At 41.1% G+C, this 26,505-nt stretch overlaps 1 protein-coding gene across 5 annotated transcripts in view; it reads left to right on the plus strand.

Moving 5' to 3' along the window:
• The window catches only part of ralgapa2 (Ral GTPase activating protein catalytic subunit alpha 2), a 522,648-nt gene that overhangs the window by 284,356 nt on the left and 211,787 nt on the right, over positions 1–26,505 (plus strand). For all 5 annotated transcript variants that reach the window (XM_048535653.2, XM_059648353.1, XM_059648352.1 and 2 more), the window contains 2 exons: positions 1,314–1,437; positions 6,804–6,959. In XM_048535653.2, the coding sequence (XP_048391610.2) occupies positions 1,314–1,437; positions 6,804–6,959 (280 nt within the window). The remainder of the gene's footprint in view (positions 1–1,313; positions 1,438–6,803; positions 6,960–26,505) is intronic.

Consider the following 26,505-nt stretch of genomic DNA (forward strand, 5'->3'; position numbering starts at 1 on the left):
TCAGGTCACTTTTTGTAATGGTGGAATGCCTCTAGTTAACTTTTTTAGTTTTATAAAATCTGAACATATAACTTCTTCCTGTGTCTTGCATGTGTTCAGATCGATAGTTTTGTCTGTTAATAAAAAAAATTAAGTGATTCCATTTTGGTGCTGTTTCCTTCCTGTTAGCTCTATCGTTGATTCCAGATCCCAATATTATCACTCCTGTCGGCACAATGAATGTCCATTGAAGAAAGCTGCAGTCGCTTACAGTACCGCTGCATGGCGCTAGAGGTGAAATCTCACCAAAGAGAGCACTTGATCTCTCAGCAGTACCTGGTGGTGAGCACTGTTGCATTGCCACTGATTGCAAAATTAAGCTTATTTTCATGATTGATTTATTTTGAATTTTCTGTTGTTGCCTTTGTATGACTTGAATATTTCAGCAAATCAAATACCAGTTCAGTTGATCAAATGTATTCACCAGAAACTTTGTTAATTGAATAATGAAACTGTTCATGAATTTGCTCATCATGAAAAGCTAGTTATTTCAAAATGATCTTACTAACTATTGAGTTATTAACTGGTCTGAATTAAAGCACAATTTTTTGGTATCATAATATGCAATGAGGGATTTTAGTTAAATATGCAGATACTCAGTTCTAAATATTCTGAAGCATTAGAAACGTTCTTAATTGATAGTACCAATTAGCTTAATTTGGAGAATTCATATGACTATCTTCCATTTTTCAGCGAAATGTAATATATGAGGATTCTATTTTTCTGTTGGATTTTCAAAAATAGCATGCTATTCATTGAACTTTCTTATTCCTAGCTTCTAATATCCAATATTTGGGGTTGTGTAGTTTTTCTGTTGAATGATCAAGTCAGCTGAATGCTGCAAATCTGTCAAAGTTTTGTTGCTATATAAATGTGATACTTGACCAGCAACGAGAATTAAGTAATAATGTAAATAACTGGAGAAACTCAGCAGGTCTGGCAGAGTTAGTGGAGAGGAAACAGAGTTAATGTTTTGATTCTAGTGACTGTTCTTCGTGCAGTTGATTCTGAATGAGCGTCTCTGGACTCAATATTAACTGTGCTGTCTCTCCACAGATGTTGCCCGACCTCTTAAGTTTCTCTTGCAATTTCAGTCTTTGTCTCCAATATTCAATGTCTCTAGAGTTCTTTGTTTTATTTAACTATAATTAAATATTTTGTTTCCAATTGGATGCAATAATAGTATGTTGTGTGAATAGCTTTTTATGTCTTCTCATTCTGTAATATTTAGAGCCATAAGACTAATATATGAATTTGCAATTCTTATTTTCAAGTCGGGAAACTCATAAGATTGCAGTGTTTTACATTATGGAAGGACAGGAAGACAAATATTCAATTCTGTCTAACACTGGAGGAAGCCAAGCATATGAAAACCTTGTCTCTGGGCTTGGCTGGGAGGTATAGAATTTTTCTTCCCTCTACGTACATTCTCTGAGAATATTTTAAGAAATTATATTATTGTATATTAACTCCTCATATTTAAAATACTTATTAATATCAAATTGTGTGAATAAATTATATTGGTAAAGGTTGTCAGCAATTCTTTTGATTCATTCAAGTTTATTAAAACAGATACTTCACATTTATTACTTGACTCTCCAAAAAATGTTTCTTAGACTCATCAGGACAGTGCTAACACTGAAAAGAATGTGTAGCTGATACTTGGTGACCCAAAATCCTGCAAGAATTGCACATGCACACTGTGTCTCAATTCTCCCTTGTCCTCAAACTGCAGGTCAAATGCAGTCCGAATATATGCAAGAACTGTGCTAAGATCCCATAAGAGTTATGATTGTGAGATCGAAGTTTAAAACAGCAGGATCAACTCTGGTAAAATACAAGTGGAAGGAGTTATTGACAGTGCTATCAAGCAGCATTCTCTCGCCAACAACTTGTCTGCCAGGCTCACTTAGATTCAGGCCTAGTCACAGCGATTTTCCAAGCATGGAACCAAAGGACTGAATTCCAGAGGTGAAAGTAACAAGTGTTGACATTGAGGCAGAATTTGATTGGATGTGATATCCAGGAACCTTCATGAGTTTAATGTCAGTGGAAATCAGGAACCAAGCGTTCCATTGACTTGGACCTGGAAAGAAGAGGGTTTAGATTGCTGGAAGCCAATGACCTCAGCCCCAGGATATCACTGCTGGAATTCCTCTGAGCAGTGCCCAAACACAACCGTCTTCATTCTTTTATATATGGTTTTCCCTCTATGATAATGTTAGGATTGGTCATTAGAAATCGTGTGAAGGTGATAGGAGTCTGGAGAGTCCTACATTCTCTCTTGTGCAGGTCTGTGTGTCATGTACTAACAAAGCCAGGATGAAAGATTCCGGTGCCAAAAGTTCCACCCGCCGAGAACTGTAGGAAGGTTTCAGCATTCACTCCTTACTCTCTCTAATACAGTGACTGCACTGGATAAAATAAGCACTGCAGCAAATCACCAAGGCCTATTCACCTAAACCTTCCAAGCCTACATTCTCTGCAATGTAGCAGAATAAGGGCAGAATGTGAGTGAAATACCACCACCTGTAAGTTCCCCTCCAAGTTCAACACCACTCTAATTTGGAAATAAGTCACTGTTTCCTTCGTTGTGATTTGATTGAACTCTTGGAACTCACTCTATAACAGTACTGAGTGAGTATCTCACACACTTGATAGTTAAAGAAGGTGTTATGCCTCACTAGGATATTACCCTAGAATTCAAGCCTTGCTTTTTCTGGGATCATCCCAAAAGTTAATTTGATCAAAGTATGTGAGTCCCCAATTTACATGTTTGATAAGATTCCAGTTAACAGAAAGCACTGAATTGACAAGAACTACTCCTTACAAATAAATATTCTGTAAACATAGATAAACAACAATGAACTGTCAACACATGGTAATAGTTAAAACTCATATCACTTCTAAAGTGCACTGTATACACAGATGGACATAGACTGGTAAAAATAAATTCATCTGGATTATGGGGCAGAAAAATACTGGGGAAAAGTTAAATGGTACCAGTCCTCAGGATTCACATATTATAAAGTCCCCAACCTATTGGGTAAAATCAGCAGCACAGAGAACTAGTGGGAATAGTTAACTGTCTTTTTTTTAGTTTGATATTTTACTGGAGAGTGAAAGACACCACCTCCTCTTGTAGGAGTCCAAGGGATTCTCACTGTATGGTTCATACCCACAAGCTGTTCAGCTGCCCAGGAAGCAATCAGATAGTTGGCATCAAGTTGATGATCTTTGTCATTCACAACGGGACACAAGTCCACAAACCAATCAGCAATCCGTTGCTGGCTGAACTTTGCTTTGTGCTGTACAATCCAATTTCACCTTAGCCCACTGCTTGCAAAGCAACAATAAACATGGCACAATGAGTTTTAGAAACTTTCTTTTTAAATGTACAACAGTTCATTCCTCAGTCCGTTGTTATCAAACAACCCTTTACCCAGTTCAGCCCACTGTCAAATCTAAACCATATTTAAAAATCTAAACCATATTCAAAAAGTTGCATTCTTTATAAAGGTAGCTCACCATGGATTTTGAAGAACAATTTGAGATGGACATGAAATGCTGATCTAGTCAGCAATGCTTATGTCCCATGAATACATCTCATGTTTTACACTAATCATTGAGTGGTTAATCTCAGAAGTAGGAAGTGACTAAGACATATTGGTATCGATATCTCTTTTTGTAGCATTTGGAATGTCATTACAATTCATTAGAATCTACTTTCATTAAGTTATTTTGGAACTGGAAGGTGTCCTTTGAAAAATTTGATTAGATTATTTAAACAAAAGAGAATGCAGACTCTTGAAGACTATTTTGGAAGATAAAATGCCAGCGTGTTAACCACTTCAACAATTTCCACAAGCATTCAGCCAACTACCAAATTGATTTTAAACTTTCTTCAGTGGTTACCAAGAACAGGTCACATTTCAGTGTTGAAGTGAGGCTCGTCCCTTGTATTAGATCCAGCTCTTAAATTAATTAGATTAATTTGGTTTTATTTTCAAGTTTTGGTCTACCTAACCAAGTCCTTGAATAGACCACTGCAGGCTCCTCCAAAAAGTCCTCAAACAGAAAATTTGTTTTATATTCCTCATGCCTTCATTGAACCTGGGAAAGCCATTATCAGATCATTCATGTTCCTCCTGTTTTTTGCCTTTTTTCTCTAATTAAACTAGTACTTCTGCATCAGTACTCCTGTTCCATGCCCAAAGAGTACCTGATTTATGGTGTTGAGATCTGAGCAAGAGCTTAGCTAGGTCCTGAGACGTTTTTCTCTGTTGAGCAAATGCTATATGCTTCCGGAATCTCAGTTGCTTTGTGCAACAAATTTAAGATGTGATATCTTGATTACCCATTTTGGAAAATAGGAAAGTACATGTACCTTTTGTAATTAATTCATCTAAAGCTTTACTATATTATGTAATTTTCAAGGAACCTCCTGCAATAGTCTGGGTGTGTGCAGTCTTTGTGTGCTCTTTATTTGTGTGCTTAGATGGAGCCTCTGCTATTTGTGAGTTGGCTTAATGGACAGATTGGAACTAAAACATAATGTTAAGGATAAGACCACCCCCTCAGAAAAAAATCAAGGAGAGAGCCTGGACCCTCAGTCTTATCTTAAAGGCAAGTGTAAGGCACTATGTTCGAGATGTGATTCGATTGCTAGGCTTGCACCAAACACACACTATTCTTACACCTCAGTTAAAATAAAAACAAAAATAGACATAACTTTAATTCTATTGAAATAATTAACAAAAGAGTACATGACTTAAGTACTTCAGCTGTTCCAATATAGCAACAGCCCATTAAAACATCCATGGCTGTCAAATTCAACAAAACAAAGTTTCCCACGTGCAATCTTCAGTCCAGGAGAAAGGAACACCAAAATAAGCAAGCTATCAGCATAAAAAAGCACTCAAACTTTTAGCTGCAGGAAAGAGAGCTATATCTAGCAGGATTGACAGCAACCCCAAAAACTGAAGGTCTGTGTGAACCCGACTCCACCCACTCATGCTGCTTTTGCCTAATTATTTAAATTTTTTGAGGCATGTGGTCATTGCTAGCCGGCCAACATTTCTTGCCCTTCTCTAGCTGCCCTTGAGAAGGTGTTGGTGAGCTGTCACCTTGAGCCTCTGCGGTCCATGTGCCATGGGTTGATCGACAATACCCTTAGGGAGGGAATTTGTGTTCTGATGAAGCAAAAGTGAAGGAATGGTTATATATTTCTAAGACCGGATGGTGAGTGTCTTGGAGGGGAACATGAAGATGGTGGTGTTCTCATGTATCTTCTGCTCTTGTCCTTCTAGATGGATGTGATCATGGGTTTGGAAGGTGCTGTCTGAGGATCTTTGGCAATTTCTGCAGTGCATCTTGCCAATTGTACACAGTGCAGCTACTGAGTGTCAGTGGTGGATGGTGTACATGTGGTGCCTGTCAAGTGGGCTGCTTTATCCTGGATGAGGTCAAGCTTTTTGAGTGTTGTTGAGGCCTGCAGTCATCCAGGCAAGTGGGGAGCATTCCATCACATGCCTGACTTGTACTTTGTAGGTGACTTAGACTCCCCACAGTGTGGAAACAGGCCCTTTGGCCCAACGAGTCCACTTTGTGAAGTCAGGAGGTAAGTTGCTTGCTGCAGTATTTCTAGCCTCTGATCTGCTCTTGCCGCCACTGTGGTGAGTGCAGTTGAGTTTCTGGTCAACGATAGCCCCCAGGATGTTTATAGTGGGGGTTTCAGTGATGGTAATACCATTGAATGTCAACAGTGGCAGTTAGATTGCCCCTTCTTGGTAATGGTCATTGTCTGGCATTTGTATGGCATGGATGTTACTTGTCACTTGTCAGCACAAGACTGGGTGTTGTCCAGATCTTGTTGCATTTGAACATGGACTGCTTCAATATCTGAGGAGTCACAAATGGTGCTGAACATTATGCAATAAATCATCAGTGAGCATCCCCGTTTCTGACCTTTATGATGGAAGGGAGGTCATTGATGAAGCAACTGAAGTTATTTGGGCCTTAGATACTACCCTGAGGAACTCCTGCAGAGATGTACTGGAACTGTGATAACAAAGTGCGGAGCTGGATGAACACAGCAGGCCAAGCAGCATCTTAGGAGCACAAAAGCTGACGTTTTGGGCCTAGACCCTTCATCAGACTGACTGGCTTCCAACAACCGTGACCGTCTTCCTATGTGTCAGGTCAGATTCTAACCAGTGGTAAGTTTGCCTTCTGATACCAATTGATTCTACTTTTGTTAGGGCTCGCTGATGCCACACTTGGTCGAATGCAGTCTTCAAAGGCTGTCACTCTCACCTCACTTCTGGAATTCCGGAAAAACAAAATCAAGGAGCTCAAAGCCTTTTCCACACTGCCTCTGAAGTAGACATTCTGTCTCCAAGAGAAACTGCACAGAACAAATCCCTCTCAAAGGTGCAATATCGTCACTATTGACAAATAGGTTTATAATTGAACATAGAGGTTTCACTTCTATTAAACGAAATGTTGTTTTTCCCATTTGGGTGGGTGAGTAATCTCTAGTTAGTGGGTTAAAAATAAAAAAAATCAATTGAAATTCGGAAAGAAGTTCTCTCTTAAAACTGTTAGAATTACTGAAATAGGTGTGCTGTCAGTAAACATTTGGAATAGTAATAGTGATAAATCAATAAAGTGTTTTATTTTGACAAAGCTTACATTTTTATTAAGAAAATATGAAAGTGATTGTTGACTTTGTTTCTGAAATCATTTCATTTATCATTACCTAGATTGACCTTTCTACACATTGTGGTTTTATGGGTGGCCTGCAACGTAACGGCAGTACAGGACAAACTGCACCTTACTATGCTACCTCCACTGTGGAAGTCATTTTCCATGTTTCCACACGAATGCCATCAGACTCTGATGACTCATTAACTAAAAAGGTAAATAGCTTTAACCAGAATAAGCTCCTCTTCACTGCTATCATTTTCCTTCCCTAGAGCGAAGAGCTTTTGATACTCTGATAATTGCACTCGCTTACTATTAATTCAGATGGATAGAAGTTCGTAAGTGCGGAATGGGTGTTGGTGGTCTTTGATTATATTGTAAAGAAACATTGGTGACAGAATTATTTAATTAAAATCGGAAATCAGACATGGAGAGGTAGTTGGACATTAGTCTGAAGTAGAGACAGATGTCTGTAAGGCTACATTTGTGAGTAAACCCACTGTTAAGGAAATGAATTTTCTTGTGTTCTACTTCACCTTGGATGCATTTAACCACTGTCACTAGTGCTGGAAAAAGTCAGGTTTGTCATGTATGTTTCTGAAAGGATAGTATTGCTGCAATTTGATGAGGAGCCACAGATAAGCTAGACAGATCCATTGTAAAGCTCTGACAACATGCTTATTTTAGCTTTTAGTATGATGTGATTCGGAGAATCCATAAAATGATTTTTTTTAACATGCCATCAAAAGAATAACAACAAATTTGATTTTTAGCTTTTACTTTGGAAGAATCAGGAGCAGTTAATTCATCCCCTCGAGCCTCCTCTGCCAATGAATATGATCATGGTTGATCTCATCTTGGCTTCAACTCCACTGTCCTGCCCAGTCCCCATAACCCTTCAACCCATTGCTGATACTGCGTACCTTCTTCTCAAGCTTGCTCAATGTCCTGACATCGACCACCCTCTGGGATAATGAATTCCACAGATTAATGACCATTTGAGAAATATCACGTGTGTGGAGTTTGGTCATTCTCCTCGTGTCTGCATGGGTTTCCCCGGGGTGCTCCAGTTCCCTCCCACAGTCCAAAGATGTGCAGTTTAGGTGGATTGGCCATGCTAAATTTCCCGTAGTATTCAGGGCTGTGTACCTTTGGTGGGTTATATAGAGGGATGGGTCTGGGTGGGATGCTCCAAGGGTGAGTGTGAACTTGTTGGACCGAAGGGCGTGTTTCCACACTGTAGGGATTCTATGATCTATGATCTGTGACACTAGGTTTCAGTCCAACAGGATTTTTTTGTTTGAAATTATAAACTTTGAGTACTGCTCCTTCATCAGGTGAAGTATGAGAGAAGAGCACACAGACACAGAATTCATAGACAGAGATCATATAGCCACTATAATAAGTCAAATAATAAGTCTCTGCAGTTGACCAAGAGTGTTAGATGGTGTGTGTAACGTGTCATCAGTTGAATAACAAACAAAGGGATGACCTATTAACCAATTAAATGGTGCAGAGAGATAATTACAAAACATTAAAAAGTTGACGGTGCTGGAGACAAACTAAATAACTGGAATAACACAAGTGTAAGAGTCACATGCTGAGCGTCTAACCAAAGCAATAAGTACTCCAAACTGCACAAACTAGTTAAGTGGAGAGATCATAACAATTTATCCAGGTGACGATGTCAAAACAGGACAATAAGGAAGGTTCTATAGATACAGAACAGTATGGTGGTAGCGTGACATGATCATTGTTAAGTCCGTCTTCATGGGTATGGAACTTGGCAATCAGTTTCTGCTCAGCGATTCTGCATTGTTGTGCATCTTGAAGGCTGCCTTGGAGGATGCTTACCCAAAGGTTGGAGGCTGAAGTCCTTCACTGCTGAAGTGTTCCCTGACGGGGAAGGAACATTCCTGTCTGGTGTTTGTTGCATGGTATCCACTCATCCGTTGTATTGTCTGCATGGCCGTACCCGTATACCATGCTTCCGGTCATCCTTGCCTGCAGCATATGAGAGATACAACATTGGCCGAGTCACATGAGTATCCGCCATTGTACGTGGTGGATGGTTTTGGCACGTGTGATGGTAGTATCTGTTTTGATGATCTGTCATGTCTTCCAGAGGTTGCTGTGGCAGGGTTGTTGGTGTTGTAGTTGATGTTGTCTTGTAGGCTCTGTGGTTTGCTGCGAACCCTGGGTCTCTTTTAAGGTTTGGCGGATTGAAGGCAAGAAGTGGAGCAGTAGGGTTGATCTTGGTGAGATGCTCATCATCGATGACGTGTTGAAGGCTGTGGTGAACACGGCATAGTCTCTTCACTTCGGGGAAGTACTGGACAACAAAGGATGCTGTATCAGCCATACCCTGTCTATTTTCTGAGGAGTTCATTGTGGCACATTGGAACTGGCAATGGATAGGTTGAGCATCGTATCCTGTTGTTATGAGGGCGTCCTTCAAAATCTTAAGGCGTCCATTGCATTCCTCCTGATCTGAGCAGATCCTGTGTATGTGCAGGGCTTGTCTGTTAGGGTTGGCCTTTTTAATATGTTTAGTGTGGAAGCTAGAGAAATGCAGCATCATGAGGCTATCTGTGGGCTTGCAGTAGAGTGAAATAATGAGGTGTCTGCCTGTGACGGAGATGCTTGAGTCCATGAATGAGACTGATTCTGAGGAGAAATCTATGGTAAGTCTGATGGTGGGATGAAACTTGTTGATATCACAATGTCATCGCTTCAGTGATTCCTCACCATGAGCCCAAAGAAGAAAATGTTGCCAATGTATCTGGCATTTGGGGTTGGTTGAAGGTCCTATGAAGCAAAAGAGTCTTGCTTGAACTTTTGCATGAAAATGTTAGCATATTGGGGGCAAATGTGGCCCCTTGGCTGTTCTCTCTGTCTGGGTGAAGATGTTGTGGTTGAGGATGAAGCAGATGAGTTCTAGGATGGTGTCTGAAAATTGACAGTTGTTGGTATGGAGTACTGAGGTTGCTGCAGTGATGCCATCGTTATGGGGACGCTGGTACAGAGCGCCAAAGCGTCCATTGTGATGAGGAATGTTCCTGGTTTGACTGGTCTGTGGGTGATGAGTGCCTGTAAGAAATCTGTAGTGTTGTGACAGAAGCTGAGCGTTCCTTGTGCAATGGGTTTCAAGATACCCTCAACATAGCCATACAGGTTCTCACACAGGGTCCAATTGCCTGATACAATCATTCCGATTACTCCATTTCTCGCCTTCAAACTGCCAAACCTTGAACAGACCATCATTGGCAGCAAACTGCCCAGCCTTCAGGACAACATAGCACAACACTCTACAACCTTGTCATGGCAACCTCTGCAAGACATGCCAGATCATTGACATTGATACCACCATTATACGTAGGAACACCACACACCATGTACATGGCGGATACTCGTGTGACTTGGACAATGTTGTCTATCTCACTTGCTGCAGGCAAGGATGCCCTGAGGCATGGTATGTTAGCAAGACGTTGCAGATGCTAGGACAACAGATGAATGGACATCACGCAAGAATCATCAGACAGGAATCCTCTCTCCTAGTTGGGAAACACTTCCGCGGTCAAAGACATTCAGCCTCCAATCTTTGGGTACCCATTCTCCAAGGCAGCCTTCGAGATACACGACAATGCAGTCGCCTCTTGAATATATTCAATGTTTTTGGCATCAAGTACTTCCTGTGGTAATGAATTCCACAGGCTCACCACTCTCTGGGTGAAGAAATATCTTCTCATCTCCATCCTAAATTGTCTACCCGAATCCCCATGCTGTGAACCCTGGTTCTGACACAGCCACCATTAGGAACATCCTCTCTGCATCTGTCCTGTGCAGTCCTGTCAGAATTTTAAAAGTCTCTGTAAGATCCTCCCTCCTTCATCTGAACTCCAGTGAAAACAATCCCAAACTCGTCAATCTCTCATCGTACGTCATACAATCATAGAAACTGCCCTTAACATCAGACCCACCATCCCCGGAATCAGTCTGATAAGCCTTCGCTGCACTCCCATGAGAGCAAGAGAATCCTTCCTCAGGAAAGTAGACCAAAACTGTATACAATATTCTAGGTGTGGCCTCACCAAGGTGCTGGACAACTGCAACAACATATCCCAGCTCCTGTACTCAAAACCTCTCACAGCATACCATTTCTGCCTTTACCGCTAGCTGCACTTGCATGCTTACTTTTTGCGACTGGTGCACAAGGACACCCAGGTCTTGCTGCACACTTCTCTCTCCCAATTTACAGCCATTCAGGTAGTAATCTGCTGCCTTGTTTTTGTTTCTGAAACGAATAACCTCACATTTATCCAAATTATATGGCATCTGCCATTGATTTGCCCATTCATCCAACCTGTCAAGATCATGCTGAAGGATCTCTCCATCATCACTGTTCACCCACCACCCAACTTAGTATCACCTGCAAACTTGGAGATGTTACATTTTGTTCTCTCATCCAAATCATTGATATAAATTGTAAATACCTGTGGTCCTAGCACCGATCCCAGTGGCACTCCAGAAGTTAATGTCTGCCAATTTCAAAAGAACCCATTAATTCCTACTCCTTATTTCCTCTCTATTTCCTATCCATTTCAATACACTTCTCTCGCTTCCCCTCCCCCATGCCCCACCCCCTCAGTGCCATGCACTTTAATCTTGCATTTTAATTTCTTATACGGGACTTTGTCAAACGCTTTCTGAAAGTCCAAATGTACTACATCGATTGGCTCCCCCTTGTCAACTCTACCTGTTCCAGCTTCATAGAATTCCAACAGATTTGTCAGGCATGATTTCCCCTTCATATATCCATGCTGACTCTGTCTGATCCTGCCACTGCTTTCTAAATGTTGTGCTATAAAATCCTTGACAATGTATTCAAGAATTTTCCCCACTGCCAATGTTAGGCTTGCCAGTCTATAATTCCCTGTTTTCTCTGTCTCCCTTTTTGAATATTGGAATGACATGAGCCACCTTCCAATCTGCAGAGACTGTTCCAGAGTCTTTAGAATCCTGGAAAATGACCACCAATGCATCCACAATTAATAGAGCTACTTTCTTAAGCATTCTGGGATGTAGATTATCAGGCTCTGGGGATTTATCAGCCTTCAATCCCAACAATTCTCCTAGCACCATTTCTTTACGAATATTAGTCTCCCTCAGTTCTTCCCTCTCACTAAATCTTGCATTCTCCAAGTTTTGTATCCATGAAGACAGTCTCAACCATGATCTTGGGTTCATGTCATGCTACATGTGATGCTACCACAGTTCTGAATCTGTAAAACCTTCCTAACTGTCCTGTTTTATACAATCACCTAGATAAATTGTGATCTCGATACCTTAATTAGTTTGTACAGTTTTGGATTACTTCTTACTTTGGCTAGACCTTGGTATGCAACTCTTATACCTATCACATTATTGGATTCTCCAGCATCTGCTGTTCCCATTATCTCTGATACATTATTCCAGTTGTTTAGTTTGTCTCCAGCATGACCTTATTTTTTAATTTTTTGTGATTATCTCTCTGCCTCAATTAATCAGATTATAGGTCATCCCTTTGCTTGTTATTTAGCTGTTGACACTTCACACATACTGTCTCTCACTCTTGGTCACCTGCAGAGACTTATTATTTGACACTCCACTCACACCAGTTGTATGATCTGTGCCTTTAAATTCTGTGTCTGTGTGCTCTTCTCTGACAATTCACCTCCTAAAATTTGTGATTTCAAATAAAACTGTTGGATTAGAACCAGATGCTGAGCGACTTCTGATATAGGCATTAACTGTGCGACCTCTTTGTAAAGCAAACCCCGCTTCTTGAATCAATCTAGTGAATCTACTCTGTACTACCTCTCCTGCAACTACATCTCTCCTCAAGAAAGTAACCAAAACTGTACTCAGTTCTCCAGGTGCTGTCTCCCTAATGCCTTGTAAAGTTGTGCCAACACATCCCTACTTTTATGCACTATTTCTTTAGCAAATTCCATTTGCTTTCCTTATTACCTACTGTACCCCGATTAGAAGTTTTCTGTGATACATGCACAAGGACACCTTGCATCCCTCTGCACCTATGTACTCTGAAGTTTCTTTACATTTACCTAATATGCCTTACTATTCCTCCAAGTAAAATGGATAACCTCACACTTTTTATCTACATTCAACTCCATCTGCCATTTTTGCCCATTCACCACTTACCCATATCCATTTGTATATTTACTTATTGGAACTTAGTTCCACATCTATCTTAGTATCATGTGCAAATTTGCCAAAGTGCCTTCTATTCCTGCATCCAGGTCATTAAGATAGAATGTAAAGAGTTGCAACCTGAGAACCGAACCTTGTTGCACCCCGACCCCCCCCACCCCCGCTGCACCAATGAATTACCTCTTGCTAAACAGAAAAAGGCTTATTTATCCTGACTCTCTGCTATCTGTTGGTTAGCCAGTCCTCCATCAAAGTTAATAAATGACCCCTAACCACATGTGATCTTACCTTGTGTATCAACCTTTTGTGTGGGACTTTATCATGTGCTTCTGGAAATCCAGATGCACCTGCAGGATCCTTCTATCCACTTTGCTTGTTACATCCTGGAAGAACTCTAGCATGATTTATTAAGGGCACTTTATCTGAATGCTCGGAGCATTCGAAACAAGGGGGATGAGTTGACGGTGCAAATCATGCAAATGGGTAGGATTTAGTGGCCATTACAGAGACATGGTTACAGGATGGTCATGACTGGAAGTTAAATATCCACGGAAATCAAACTGCTCGGAAGGACAGACAGGAAGGTAAGGAAGGTGGTGTTGCTGTTATTTTTAACGATATCAGAGCGGTAGTGAGAGATGATATAGGTTCTGTTGAACAAAATGTTGTATCCATTTGGGTGAAAATTAGGAATAGCAGGGAGAAGTAGTCACTGATAAGTGTGGTCTATAGGCCAACAAATAATGATAGTATGAGTGGGGCGGGCAATAAACATAGAAGCAGCTAATGCATGTAAAAATGGTACAGCAATTATTGTGGGGGATTTTAATCTACATGTTGATTGGTCAAACCAGGTCGGTCATGACAGCCTTGAGGAGGAGTTCATAGAATGCATCCGCGATAATTTCCGTGAACAATATGTAATGGAACCTACGAGGGAGCAAACTCACCTCGATCTCGCCCTGTGTAATGAGACAGGAATAATTAATGATCTCATGGTTAGGGATCCTCTTGGAAGGAGCAATCACAGTATGGTCGAATTTAAAGAGCGTGTCAATGTTAACTCCAGTACTTATGTCCTGTGCTTAAACAAAGAATATGAAAGAATAAGAAAGGAGTTAGCTAAGGTAGAATGGGAGCAAAAATTTTATGGTGGGTCAATTGAGGAACAGTGGTGGACTTCCAAAACAATTTTTCACAGCGCTCAGCAGAAATATATTCCAGTGATGAGGAAGAACTGTAGGAAAAGAGAGAGTCAGCTATGGATGCCTAAGGAAATAAAGGAAAGTATCAGACTGGAGAAAAAAAAACACATACAAAAAAGCAAAGAGTAGTAGGAAACTAGTAGACTGGGAAATCTTTTTAAAGACCAACAGAAAGCCACAAAAAAGTTATAAAGAAAAGTAAGATAGGTTATGAGAGTAAACTAGCTCAGAATATAAAAACAGACAGCAAAAGCTTCTATAAATATGTAAATCATAAAAGAGTGGCAAAGGTAAACATTTGTCCTTTAGAGGATGAGAAGGCCAATTTAATAACTGGGAATGAGGAAATAGCCGAGACATTAAACAGTTATTTTCTGTTGGTGTTCACAGCGGGAGTGGAAGACACAAATAACATGCTAAAAACTAACGGCAAGATGGTTATAGCAGGTGAGGACCTAGAAACTAAGGAGACAGCGCTGGACAAGCTAATGGGGCTAAAGGTAGACAAGTCTCCCGGCCCTGATGAAATGCGTCCCAGGGTACTAAAAGATGTGATGGGGGAAATAGCAAATGCACTAGTAATTATTTACCAAAATTCAGTGGATTCTGGGTTGGTTCCCACAGATTGGAAAATAGCCAATGTGTCGCCACTGTTTAAAAAAGGAAGTAGACAAAAAGCAAGTAGCTATAGGCTAATTAGCTTAACTTCGGTAGTGGGGAAGATGCTTGAATCGATCGTTTAGGAAAAAATAGCAAAACAGTGGGGGGAGGGGATGCGAAAACCAGCCCAGCTCATCCCCTCCTCCCACTGCATCTCAAAACCAGCCCAGCTCGTCCTTGCCTTCCTAACCTGTTCTTCCTCTCACCTATCCCCTCCTCCCACCTCAAACCGCACCTTCATTTCCTACCTATTAATCTCATCCCTCCTCCTTGACCTGTCTGTCCTCCCCGGACTGACCTATCCCCTCCCCACGTCCCCACCTATACTCTCTTCTTCACCTATCTTCTCCTCTTTCCATCTTCGGTCCGCCTCTTCCGCGCCATCCCCCCCCCCCACCCCCCAATCCCCCTCTCTGAAGAAGGGTCTTGGCCTGAAATGTCAGCTTTTGTGCTCCTGAGATGCTGCTTGGCCTGCTGTGTTCATCCAGCTTCACACTTTGTTATCTTGGATATAAATTGTTCCATTGGGAACACTCAGCATGGGTTCATGAAGGGTAGGTCATGTTGAGCTAATTTGGTGGAATTCGTTGATGACATTACTTGCATGGTGGACAATGGAGAACCTATGGATGTGATGTATCTGGATTTCCAGAAGGCATTTGACAAGGTGCCACACCAAAGGCTGCTACATAAGATCAAGTTACACAGTATTACAGGTCATGTATTGGCATGGATAGAGGATTGGTTGACCAGTAGAAAGCGAAGAGTAGGGGTAAATGAATGTTTGTTTTTCTGGTTGGTGGTCAGTGGCTAGGGGTGTGTCTCAGGGATCAGTGTTGGGACCTCAATTGTTTACAATTTACATAGATGATTTGGAGTTGGGTCTAAGTGTGGTGTGTCACAATTTGTAGAAGACACGAAGGTGAGTAGTAGGGCAAAGTTTGCAGAGGGATATAGATGGTCAAAGTGAGTGGGAAAATGTCTGGTAGATGGAGTACAGTGTTGATAAGTGTGAGGTCATCCATTTTGGTAGGAATAACAGCAAAATGGACTATGTTTTAAATGGTAAAAAATTGCAGCACGGTGCTTTGCAGAGGGACTCAGGTGTCCATGTGCATGAATCACTGAAAGTGGGATTGCTGGCGCAGTAGGTGATTAAAAATGCAAATGGAATTTTGTCTGCCATTGCTCGAGGGATGGAGTTTAAAAACAAGGAGGCTCTGCTGCAGCTGTATAGAGTCCTGGTGAGGCCACGCCTGGAGTACCGTGTGCAGTTTTGGTCTCCTTACTTGAGAAGAGATATACCTGTACTGGAAGGGGTGCAAAGGAGATTCATTGGGTTGGTTCCAGAATTGAGAGGGTTGGATTATGAAGAGAGACTGAGTAGACTGGGATTACACTCATTTGAATTCAGAAGAATGAGGGGAGATCTTATAGAAACATATAAGATTATGAAGGGGATGGATAAGATGGAGGCAGGGAGGTTGTTTCTGCTAGCGGGTGAAACTAGGACTAGAGGGCATCGCTGCAAAATAAAGGGAAGCAGATGCAGGACTGAGGTCAGGAGGAACTTCTTCACCCAGAGGGTTGTGAATCTGTGGAATCCCCTGCCCAGTAAAGCGGTTGAAGCTACCTCACTTTTTAAGGCGAGGCTAAATAGATAATTAAAGGAATTAAGGGTTATGGTGAGTGCGTGGGTAAGTGGAGCTGAGTCTCAAAAAGATCAGCCATGATCTTATTAAATGGCGGGGTAGGCTTGAGGGGCCAGCTGGCCTACTCCTGCTTCTAGTTCTTATGTTCTTATGATTTACTCAATCAAGCATGATTTACTCTTCACGAATTCATGCTGACTCTCAAGTATTCCTAGATATCCTTTCAGTATCAGTATTTAAACCAACTGTCGCAACTTTTGAGCTACATATCATGATATATTGATTCATGTTCAAGTTCAGTTGGTAACCAGGTGGGAAACTTGGAGGAAACCTTGATACATCTTTATGGCCATGTAACCTTATTGTTCAGGGTGACAGAGGTCATTAGTTGTTTCAAACTTATGTCAGTTAATGCACTGTTCCTTATTTCATTTGCATTTCATTGCTCATTTACAGTGGGAATTAATTTTTAATATAGCAAAGAATTTTTATTTTAATATAATTATATTTGCATGTCTGTTATTCTTTCATTCTGCGGTGCACTTGTAAACCAGCCTTTTATATGATTACAGTCATTCCTTCAATTCAACATGACCACTTTTTATAACAATATACATTGCCTGGTTGAAACGAGTCACTTTGATCATTCATATAAGAGCTGGGTAAAGTGTGCCTACCTTTCCTACTTTAGAAGAATAGAGAACGATTAACACAAACAGTCCCAAGATGCTTCGTAAATGGGCTATGTGTGAAGCAAATCCTCAATCAATCATGAAGAGCTGAGGAATAGTGACTGAAAACTGAATTGTGAATGGGAAAATCTTCAGAATGCAGTTAACAGATTGGAGGTGGTGAAGGGCTTCCACAGTTTGGATCACAGGTCACTGAAGATTTCGCTAGGAGAAGGAGGTATATGCACAAAATGCCAAAATCATGGAAACAAAGTATTCAGTGGGGTTGCAGGAGGCTTCAGTGCAACTGTGGGGGCAAAGCTGTTGGGGATTAAAAGACTATACCAACAGGAAATAGGCGAAAAAAGAGGCCATGTTGCCAGACCCAAAGAAAAGTGACAAGCTTGAGAGCTAGAAGATGAAAGAAATCAGCACACTGGATTTAAGCTATACATATTTAGAAGAGCAAAATGTTCAAAAATCAGAGAAGCAGCAGTTCTGCCAGGTGCCTGTAATATCTCAAACAGACAGTTGGCGGTGGTAAAATAAGGTAATCCACAAGAAAGTTGGAGGCGTAGAAAATTGAAGGTGGCAGAGATACTAGTTTTAGGAACAGACATAATGATGCGAATGTCATAATCGAAAAAAGGCTTGAACCAAAAAGTGATGTAAAGAAAATAAATACTTCCATTGTAATAAGGTTGGATATATCAGAATCAATGCTGGAAAATTAAATTCAACACCAATTTACAGTTAAATGAATTCTGAGGATTCCTTAGACAGAGGACTATTAGGGAGGGGCAGAGGTATTAAAACTTTTCATTTTCGTACCAAGAGAAAGAAACAGAAATCTAGTACACAAGTGCATCAGGTAATTAGGAAGTCTAATGGAATGTTAGCCTTAATTTCAAGGGGTCTAGAGTACAAGAACAGTGAAGTCTTGCTGCATTTGTGCAGGTTGGTGAAGCCACATTCGGAAAACTTGGGCAGTGTTGGTCGCCTTATTTAAGGAAAGATACTATTTGTTAGAGGCAGATCAGAAAAAATTCTCCAGGATAATCTCTGGTGTGGAGGAATTGTCTTGCGTGCACAGCTTAAACACATTGAAATTCCACTTGTTAAAGTTTAGAAGAATGAAAGGGCCTCACGTTGAAACATATTCGATTCTTAAGGCACTTGACAAAATAAAAGATGAGAGGAAGTTTGTGCTCATGAGAGAATCTAGACCAGAGCACGTAGTCTCAGAATTAAAGGATGGCAGTTTAAGATTGAAAATGAGGAATTTGTTCTCTGAGGGTTGATTATCTTTGGGACGTCCTTGCCGCAGAGAGCTATTGGGGCCGAGTCCTTGTGTACCTTTAAGGCTGAAGCTGATAGATTCTTTACCAGTAGGGGAATCGAGTTATGGGGAAAGCTAAAAAGTGAACATGAGGGATGTGAAATCTGATCATTATAATCCGTAGTAATGAGTTAGCTGAAGGCACCAATAGTACACGTAGTTTTCCGATAATGCGATTGTGTTCTTCTATCACTTCACGCTGTAGAAAATCACTTTATAAGGGAAGCGCTATAGAAAACCTCTGTACCTGTACAGCAGAAAGTTTGCATTATCCAAATAGTGTCCAGTGTTCATCAGTTGTGTTACAGCCAATTTGCATTAATGAAACATGCGTTAGAGCAGAACTGCACGTAATATGTCCCAAGTTTGCTGATAAGTGACAGGAGTAGAATTAGGCTGTTTGAGCCAAAAGGTACATTGGCCAGCAGACTGTGGAAAGGACCCCCACTACCTTCAAAAGGAGAAACAAATGACATTTATTAAGTGGGCCATAATGATGTATTGTCATTGAGTACCTTCAAGGCTGAGGTGCTTAGAATTTTGTATTCTTTAATGGAGAGTTTTGGGGTTCAGATTGGAAATGGTATTGAGATCAGAGATTAGCCATGCCATTGAATGGCAGAGAGAGTGCATGGGACAGTATGGCCAACTTTTGCTACTATTTATTACATTCCTGTGTCCTTAGCATTTGGAATCTCTTTCTTATAGGGTATAGTTGTTGACGTTCCTGCTACTTCAGGTACTCTTACGTTACTGTGGGGAAACTTAATTTTTGGGAGGAAGAAAGATGCATTTTGGTAGGAAGAGAAGTAAATTAGAATACATCTTTAAACGTTTAACTTGTAATTGGTGCTCAGAGAGATTTGGGTGTCCTCTTGCACAAAACGCAAGGCCAGCATGAGATGTAGCAAAGTGTTAAGGCATATGAAATGTTGGCCTTTTTTGCAATCGGGTTAGAATATGAGCAACAAAAACTTGTAATAAGTCTAAGTGCTTTGGTGAAACTGAACATGGATCACTGTGTGCAGTTATCAAAGTAGGATATGCTGGCCTTGGAGGTGGTGCGTCAAAATTACACTCGCATTGTCCTATATGGAGAGATTGTGCAGAATTAGCCTGAATTCTCTGGAGTTTAGAAGGAGCATACAAGGTCTGATTGAAACATAGAATCTTCTTCAAAATCTTGAATGGGTAGCTACTAGCGCTTACCCTTGACTGGGCAATATTCTCAGAATATGAGTGTCAATCATTTAAGACTGAGAATAGAGGAATTTAAAAACCAAAAGAACTACGAATGCTGTAAATCAGGAACAAAAACAAAGTTGCTGGAAAATCTCAGCAGGCCTGGCAGCATCTGTGGAGGAGAAAACAGAATTAACATTTCGGGTCCAGTGACTTCCTCAGAATAGAGGAATTTATCTGTTCTGTGACTTGTGAATCATGGGAATCTATCTAAGAAAGTGGTTAAATTTTTGGATTCTTTAATAGAATGAAACATGGATTGTATTAGATATGGAATCGAGATCAAGGATTAACTGTAATATTGAATGACATGGTAACCTTAAAAAGCTGTCCGGCCTACTTCTGTTCCTATTACATTCGTATGCCCTTAGCAACTGGAGTCACTTTTTGTAAGAAGTAGTTGTTGACTTTCTTTCAGTGACAGTATAGAGGGCTGTTGTAGGCTGCAGCGGGACATTGACAGGATGCAGAGATGGGCTGAGAGGTGGCAGATGGCGTTCAACCTGGATAAATGCGAGATGATGCATTTTGGAAGGTCGAATTTGAAAGCTGAGTACAGGATTAAGGATAGGATTCTTGGCAGTGTGGAGGAACAGAGGGATCTTTGTGTGCAGGTACTTAGATCCCTTAAAATGGCCACCCAAGTGGACAGGGTTGTCAAGAAAGCATATGGTGTTTTGGCTTTCATTAACAGGGGGATTGAGTTCTAAGAGTCGTGAGATCTTGTTGCAGCTCTATAAAACTTTGGTTAGACCGCACTTGGAATACTGTGTCCAGTTCTGGTCGCCCTGTTATAGGAAAGATGTGGATGCTTTGGAGAGGGTTCAGAGGAGGTTTACCAGGATGCTGCCTGGACTGGAGGGCTTATCTTATGAAGAGAGGTTGACTGAGCTCGGACTCTTTCTTCATTGGAGAAAAGGAGGAGGAGAGGGGACCTAATTGAGGTGTACAAGATAATGAGAGGCATAGATAGAGTTGATAGCCAGAGACTATGTCCCAGGGCAGAAAAGGCTAACACGAGGGATCATAGTTTTAAGCTGGTTGGAGGAAAGTACAGAGGGGATATCGGAGGCAGGCTCTTTACACAGAGAGTTGTGAGAGCATGGAATGCGTTGGCAGCAGCAGTTGTGGAAGCAAGGTAATTGGGGACATTTAAGAGACTGCTGGACATGCATATGGTCCCAGAAATTTGAGGGTGCATACATGAGGATCAATGGTTGGCACAACATCGTGGGCTGAAGGGCCTGTTCTGTGCTGTACTGTTCTATGTTCTATGATATCCTGATGCTTCATGTACTCTTGAGTCTGTTTATTTTAGCTGCATGAAGAAATGAATTAATTGTGTGACTCCAGAAAGGAAAACACAAAATCCATAGGCATTTTCAATAGATATTTTAGGCTCCAAGCATCATCTTTCAGTTTCTTCCGTTTAACTTGTGGTCATCACAATGTTGGTTACTCTCCTTGCTCCACCACCACCTGTGAGTGACACATTACTCATTTAGTCCACAGTGGTTAAGCCTGTCTGATCTTACATCTTGCGCGTTTTCCTGGCAGTCCCTTCGCCATTGCTTGTCTTAACACACATCCTCCCTCTTTTCTGAAAAGAAGCAAACCATTTAACTTTCTTCTCAGCTGTTTTTCTTCAATGCTGCCATAATCTTCACTGACTCACTGATGGATCAGTTCTATCAGTAACAGATGGGAACTTATTGTTGAGCCATTGGTGGTAATCTTTTAGGAATCATTGAAGTCAGGGAGGATCCCAGAAGGCTGGAAAATGGCTATTGTAACAATCCTGTTTAAGATGGAGGGGGGCAGAGAACAGGAAATTATAGGCTGATTAGCCTGACCTCAGTCACTGGTAAAATTACAGAGCCCATTATTAAGGATGAGATTGCAGAATACTTGAAAGCGCATGATAAAATAGGCGGAGTCAGCACAACATCATCTAGGAGACGTCATGCCGTACAAAGCTGTTTGAATTCTTTGAGGAGGTTAACAAACAATTCAGCGAAAGGTGAGCCAGTAGATGTGATCTATTTAGATTCCCAGAAGGCCTTAGACAGGGTGCTGCACAGAAGATTGCAGCAATGTTAGCATTCATTTTGAGAGGTCTAGAATACGAGATGTCCTGTTCAGGCTATATAAGGCTCTGGTCAGTCTGCATTTGGACTATTGTGCCGTTTGGCCTTATAACCAAGGAAAGATGTACTGACCTTCGAAGAGATCCAGAGGAGTTGTACAAGAATGTTCGCAGAAATGAAGAGCTTGTCACTTGAGCAGCTGAAGACTTTGGGTTTATATTCAGTGGAGTTTGGAAGGATGAGGTGGGGTGTCTCTTGAGAGCTCACAGAATTCTGAGAGGCCTGCATAGAACTGGACATGTAGAAAATGTTTCCACTAGTAGCAGAGACTAGGACATGAAGGCTCAGCCTCAAAGTGAACAGATGATTCACTGGAACTAAAATGAGGGAGAATTTCTTCAGCCAGTGGGTGGCAAATCTTTCATACTAATTGCCACAGAAGTTTGTGGAGACCAAGTCATTGAGTGTCTTTAAGAAGAGTCGTTAAGAAGAGATTGATTGATAGATTCTTGGTTAGTAAGGGGAGCAAGAGCTGCAGAGACAAGGTAGGAGAATGGGCTTGAGAAACATATCAGCCACGATTGACTGGTAGAGCAGACGGATACCAGCGTAAAATAACAAAATAAGACAAGGAGCAGGGATATTAGTGAGTGAATGGCCATTTGGGTGAAGTGTTGCTGTTATAGTATATGCCAGCTAACAGTTACTAAGGTGCTCCAGACTGAACACATCCATAACAACCTTCAGGGCTGAGTTGAAAAGCTAGAATCAAAGCTGCAGACATTGTACTACATCAGAGTGGGGAACGTTACCTGAACATGATGTTGCAGGAGATTCTCACACCCTTCAAATTAGTTAATTCACATTTAGTCTATGCTCAGAACTGGAGCATGTGACTGCAGTTGAGGGGACCCAAGGTGAGTGTACGTTTTTTCTTTCTTTGTCAACCATGGTTGGTCTATCCCCTTCCTAGAATTCTACCTCCTTGCTAGGACATACCTTTAATACAAATTATGAATGATTTACTTAAATGCCTACTGTTGTCTTTTCTGCTAAATTTCATTCACAGTATGTTCCAGTCAATTCTACCCTCATTCCTTTGTTATTATTCTTAAGTTTAACATAATTGTTCCTGACCCATGTGTCTTCCTCTCAAACTGAATGCTAAGTTGTACCATGATAATGGTTTCCCAAAACCAGCCCAGTTCGTCCCCTCCCCCCACTGTATCCCAAAACCAGTCCAACCTGTCTCTGCCTCCCTAACCTGTTCTTCCTCTCACCCATCCCTTCCTCCCACCCCAAGCCGCACCTCCATCTCCTACCTACTAACCTCATCCCACCTCCTTGACCTGTCCGTCTTCCCTGGACTGACCTATCCCCTCCCTACCTCCCCACCTATACTCTCTCCACCTATCTTCTTTTCTCTCCATCTTCGGTCCACCTCCCCCTCTTTCCCTATTTATTCCAGAACCTTCACCCCATCCCCCTCTCTGATGAAGGGTCTAGGCCCGAAACGTCAGCTTTTGTTCTCCTGAGATGCTGCTGGGCCTGCTGTGTTCATCCAGCCTCACATTTTATTATCTTGGATTCTCCAGCATCTGCAGTTCCCATTATCTCTAAGTTGTACCATGTTGTGTTCACTGTTTCTTCAGGAATATTTTCTCCTGAGATCAGTTATTAAACCTGCATCATTACACATCAGATCCAAAATAGCCTGGTCCCTAGTTAGATCCACAAGGTATTGTTCAAAGAAACTGTCCTGAATACACTGAGTTCTTCCTCATGGCCGCCTCTGTTGATTCGATGTTCCCAGTCAACAGTAGATTAAAGTTATCCAAGATTAATATGCTGTCTTTTTTTTACATGTTCCAACAATCTCCTGATTTATTCTTTGTCGTACAGTGTATGTATTGTTAGGGGATCTATAGACTACTCCCACCAGTGCCCCTTTTCTCTGTGTTTCTTACCTCCACCTGTCGAACTCTATGTATTCCAAACCAAGTTCACTTTTTGATGTACTTATTTCATTTGTTACAAAGTTATGACATCACCCTTTCCTTTATTGCTGTCTGTCCTTTTGAAAAAGCACATGCTCCTGAATATTTACTTCCCAGCTTTGACCCCTTGTAACCATTCCCCATAACAGCTAAGAGATATGCCCATTTACCTCAATTTTTGCTCTGAAGTCATTTACGTTGTTCTGAATGCTGCACATATTTTAAGTTAAAAGTCATTAATTTGCCATTTACAAGTTTACCCGCCTTTGACTCTATTTGCTGCAGTTTTTGTGTTTGTATACCCTGTTCCTTCGTGTGCCACTCTTGATATCATTGCCTAAATAGCTTCCCTGCAAAGGTGTCGCATCCTTTTACTTTGTAAGCCACTATCACCTCTTCAGAAACCTACCCATCCTCGGGATTAATACGTTCTCCATATCCATACAGCTGTCTGTATATGCATAGTTACTTGATTAGCCTGGACGTGGTCCTTGTATTTATCCCAGTAAAGTGCCAGTGCCCCATGAACTGAAACCCATTCCTGTTGCATTAATCTCTAAGCCATGCATTTAAATCTTGGATTTTACTTACGCTATGTCATAGGCTGTGGTTACGGCCTACATGGGTACCAACAACATGTATAGAAAGGGAAGTGTTCATCTTAGAGAGAGAATTTAGGAAACTAGATAGAAAACAGAACCTCAAATTTAGTCATCTGTGGAATACTCTTGGTACTACGTATGAATTGCTTTAGAAGTAAGAGGATAGATTTGATTCCAGAATTGTTCAAGCCCAGGAGGAGATAATTTGCCACATCACATCTACAGTTTACCTGGTGCCGCAGTACCGTCTTCTACCCCTAGTTCTTTTCCACATTATAATCAAGATGAATGTGTGGCTGAAGACCTATGGCAGGAGGGAGAGAGAGCACTTTAAATTTCTGGGATGCTGAAATCTGTACAAACCAGATGCATTTCACCTAAACAGAGCCAGGACCAATTTCATTGTGGGACAATTTATTAGTGTTATTGCAGAGGATTCAAACCAAGTTGGTGGGGAATAGAGAGGAATACAAAGATGAAAAGAATATTAGAAATGATAGAGGGTAGTAATGAAAGATACCGTGAGGAATTAGGTTGAGTGTAGTTATGAAGTAATGATGTCTAAATTAGGATTACAGTGCAAGCATGTTGTGGTTGTACTGGAACAGCCACAACACTGGCATCTACCCAACAATGTGGAAGATTGTCCAGAAATGTCATTTGCACAGAAAGCAGGACAAATCCATCCTGTCTAATTGCCAACCTATCAGTCTACTTTCAATTAGCAAAGTGATGGAATGAGTCATTGACAGTACAATGAAGCAGCATTTGCAAAGCAATAACCCGACACTTGCACTCAGTTTGGGTTCTACCAGTGCCACGTAGTTCCCAATCTCATTACAACTTTGGTCCAAACATGGTAAAAATAATTCAACTCCAGAAGTGCAGTGAGAGTGTCTGCCCTTAGCATCAAGATGGCATTTGACCAAGTGAGCATCAAGGAGCTCTCAGAAAATTGGAGCTATACCAACATAAAAGAAGATGGTTGTGGTTGTTGAAGGCCCATTATCTCAGCTCCAAGACATCACTACAGGAGTTCCTCGGGGTAATACCCGAGGCCCAATCATCATCAGTTGCTTCATCAATGACATTCCTTTCATTAACATTATTAACTTGTCAGAAGTGGGTGAGTTTGTATGAACGTGTAAATTTGGGGCAGAAGTAAGCCATTTGGCCTTTCAAACCTGCTCTACTATTTAATAAGGTCATGGTTGATGGAGTTTTTTTTCTAAGTCCACATTCCCTTCCCTCAATAGCCTTTGATTCCCTTGTCCAATGCAAGAGTGCAGCTGCCTCTGCTTTGACATACGCAATCACCGCACCCTTTTGAGGCAGAAAGTTTGAAAATCTCTCAACCCTCTGACAGAAACATTTCTTCTCATCTATGACCTAACAGGATGACCCCTAACAATATCGCTTAATTCTGAACTCTTCAATGAAAGTAAACATCCTTTCCACAGCCACCTTGTTAGGACTGTAGAGTATCTTATAACTTCAATCAAATCAGCTCTTGCTGTTCTAAACTTGAGTGAAAACAAGCCCAGCCTGTCCACCATTCCACATAAGATAACCCACTTAATCCAAGAACCACCTCCAACGCATTTAAATTTTTTTCTTCAATAAAGAGACCAAAATTGCAAATACTATTGCAGTCATTCGGTTTTCTCTGATTTTTCTTTTATTTTTCCTTCCATAGTGAAGAACTTTACATTTTTCCACGTTATATTCCATCTGCTAGATTTTTGCTCAATCACTTGACAAGGATGTAGAACAATCTAGCTATGCTTGAGTTTGCTACTTTGTGGCATCTGCAGATCTGGTGACCATGCAATCGTGTATTGACGTACATCGTAAAGTGTTGATGCCGCAGCACAAATATCTATTGGAATCCTGCCAATCAGACAAAGACTCACCAATGCATAAACTTTTCCCAGCCAGCCACCTATACAAGTTAACATGTTACTCCTGATATCACAAGCTTCTGTTTTCCACAGTAACATTTTATGTGAAACTTAATCAAATTTCTTCTGGAAATCCTCTTACAGAACATAAAGTCAAAGAGATGTACAGCATGGAAATAGACCCTCCAATCCAAC

Source organism: Stegostoma tigrinum, chromosome 9 (genome assembly GCF_030684315.1).
Source record: "Stegostoma tigrinum isolate sSteTig4 chromosome 9, sSteTig4.hap1, whole genome shotgun sequence".
Lineage (NCBI taxonomy): Eukaryota > Metazoa > Chordata > Chondrichthyes > Orectolobiformes > Stegostomatidae > Stegostoma > Stegostoma tigrinum.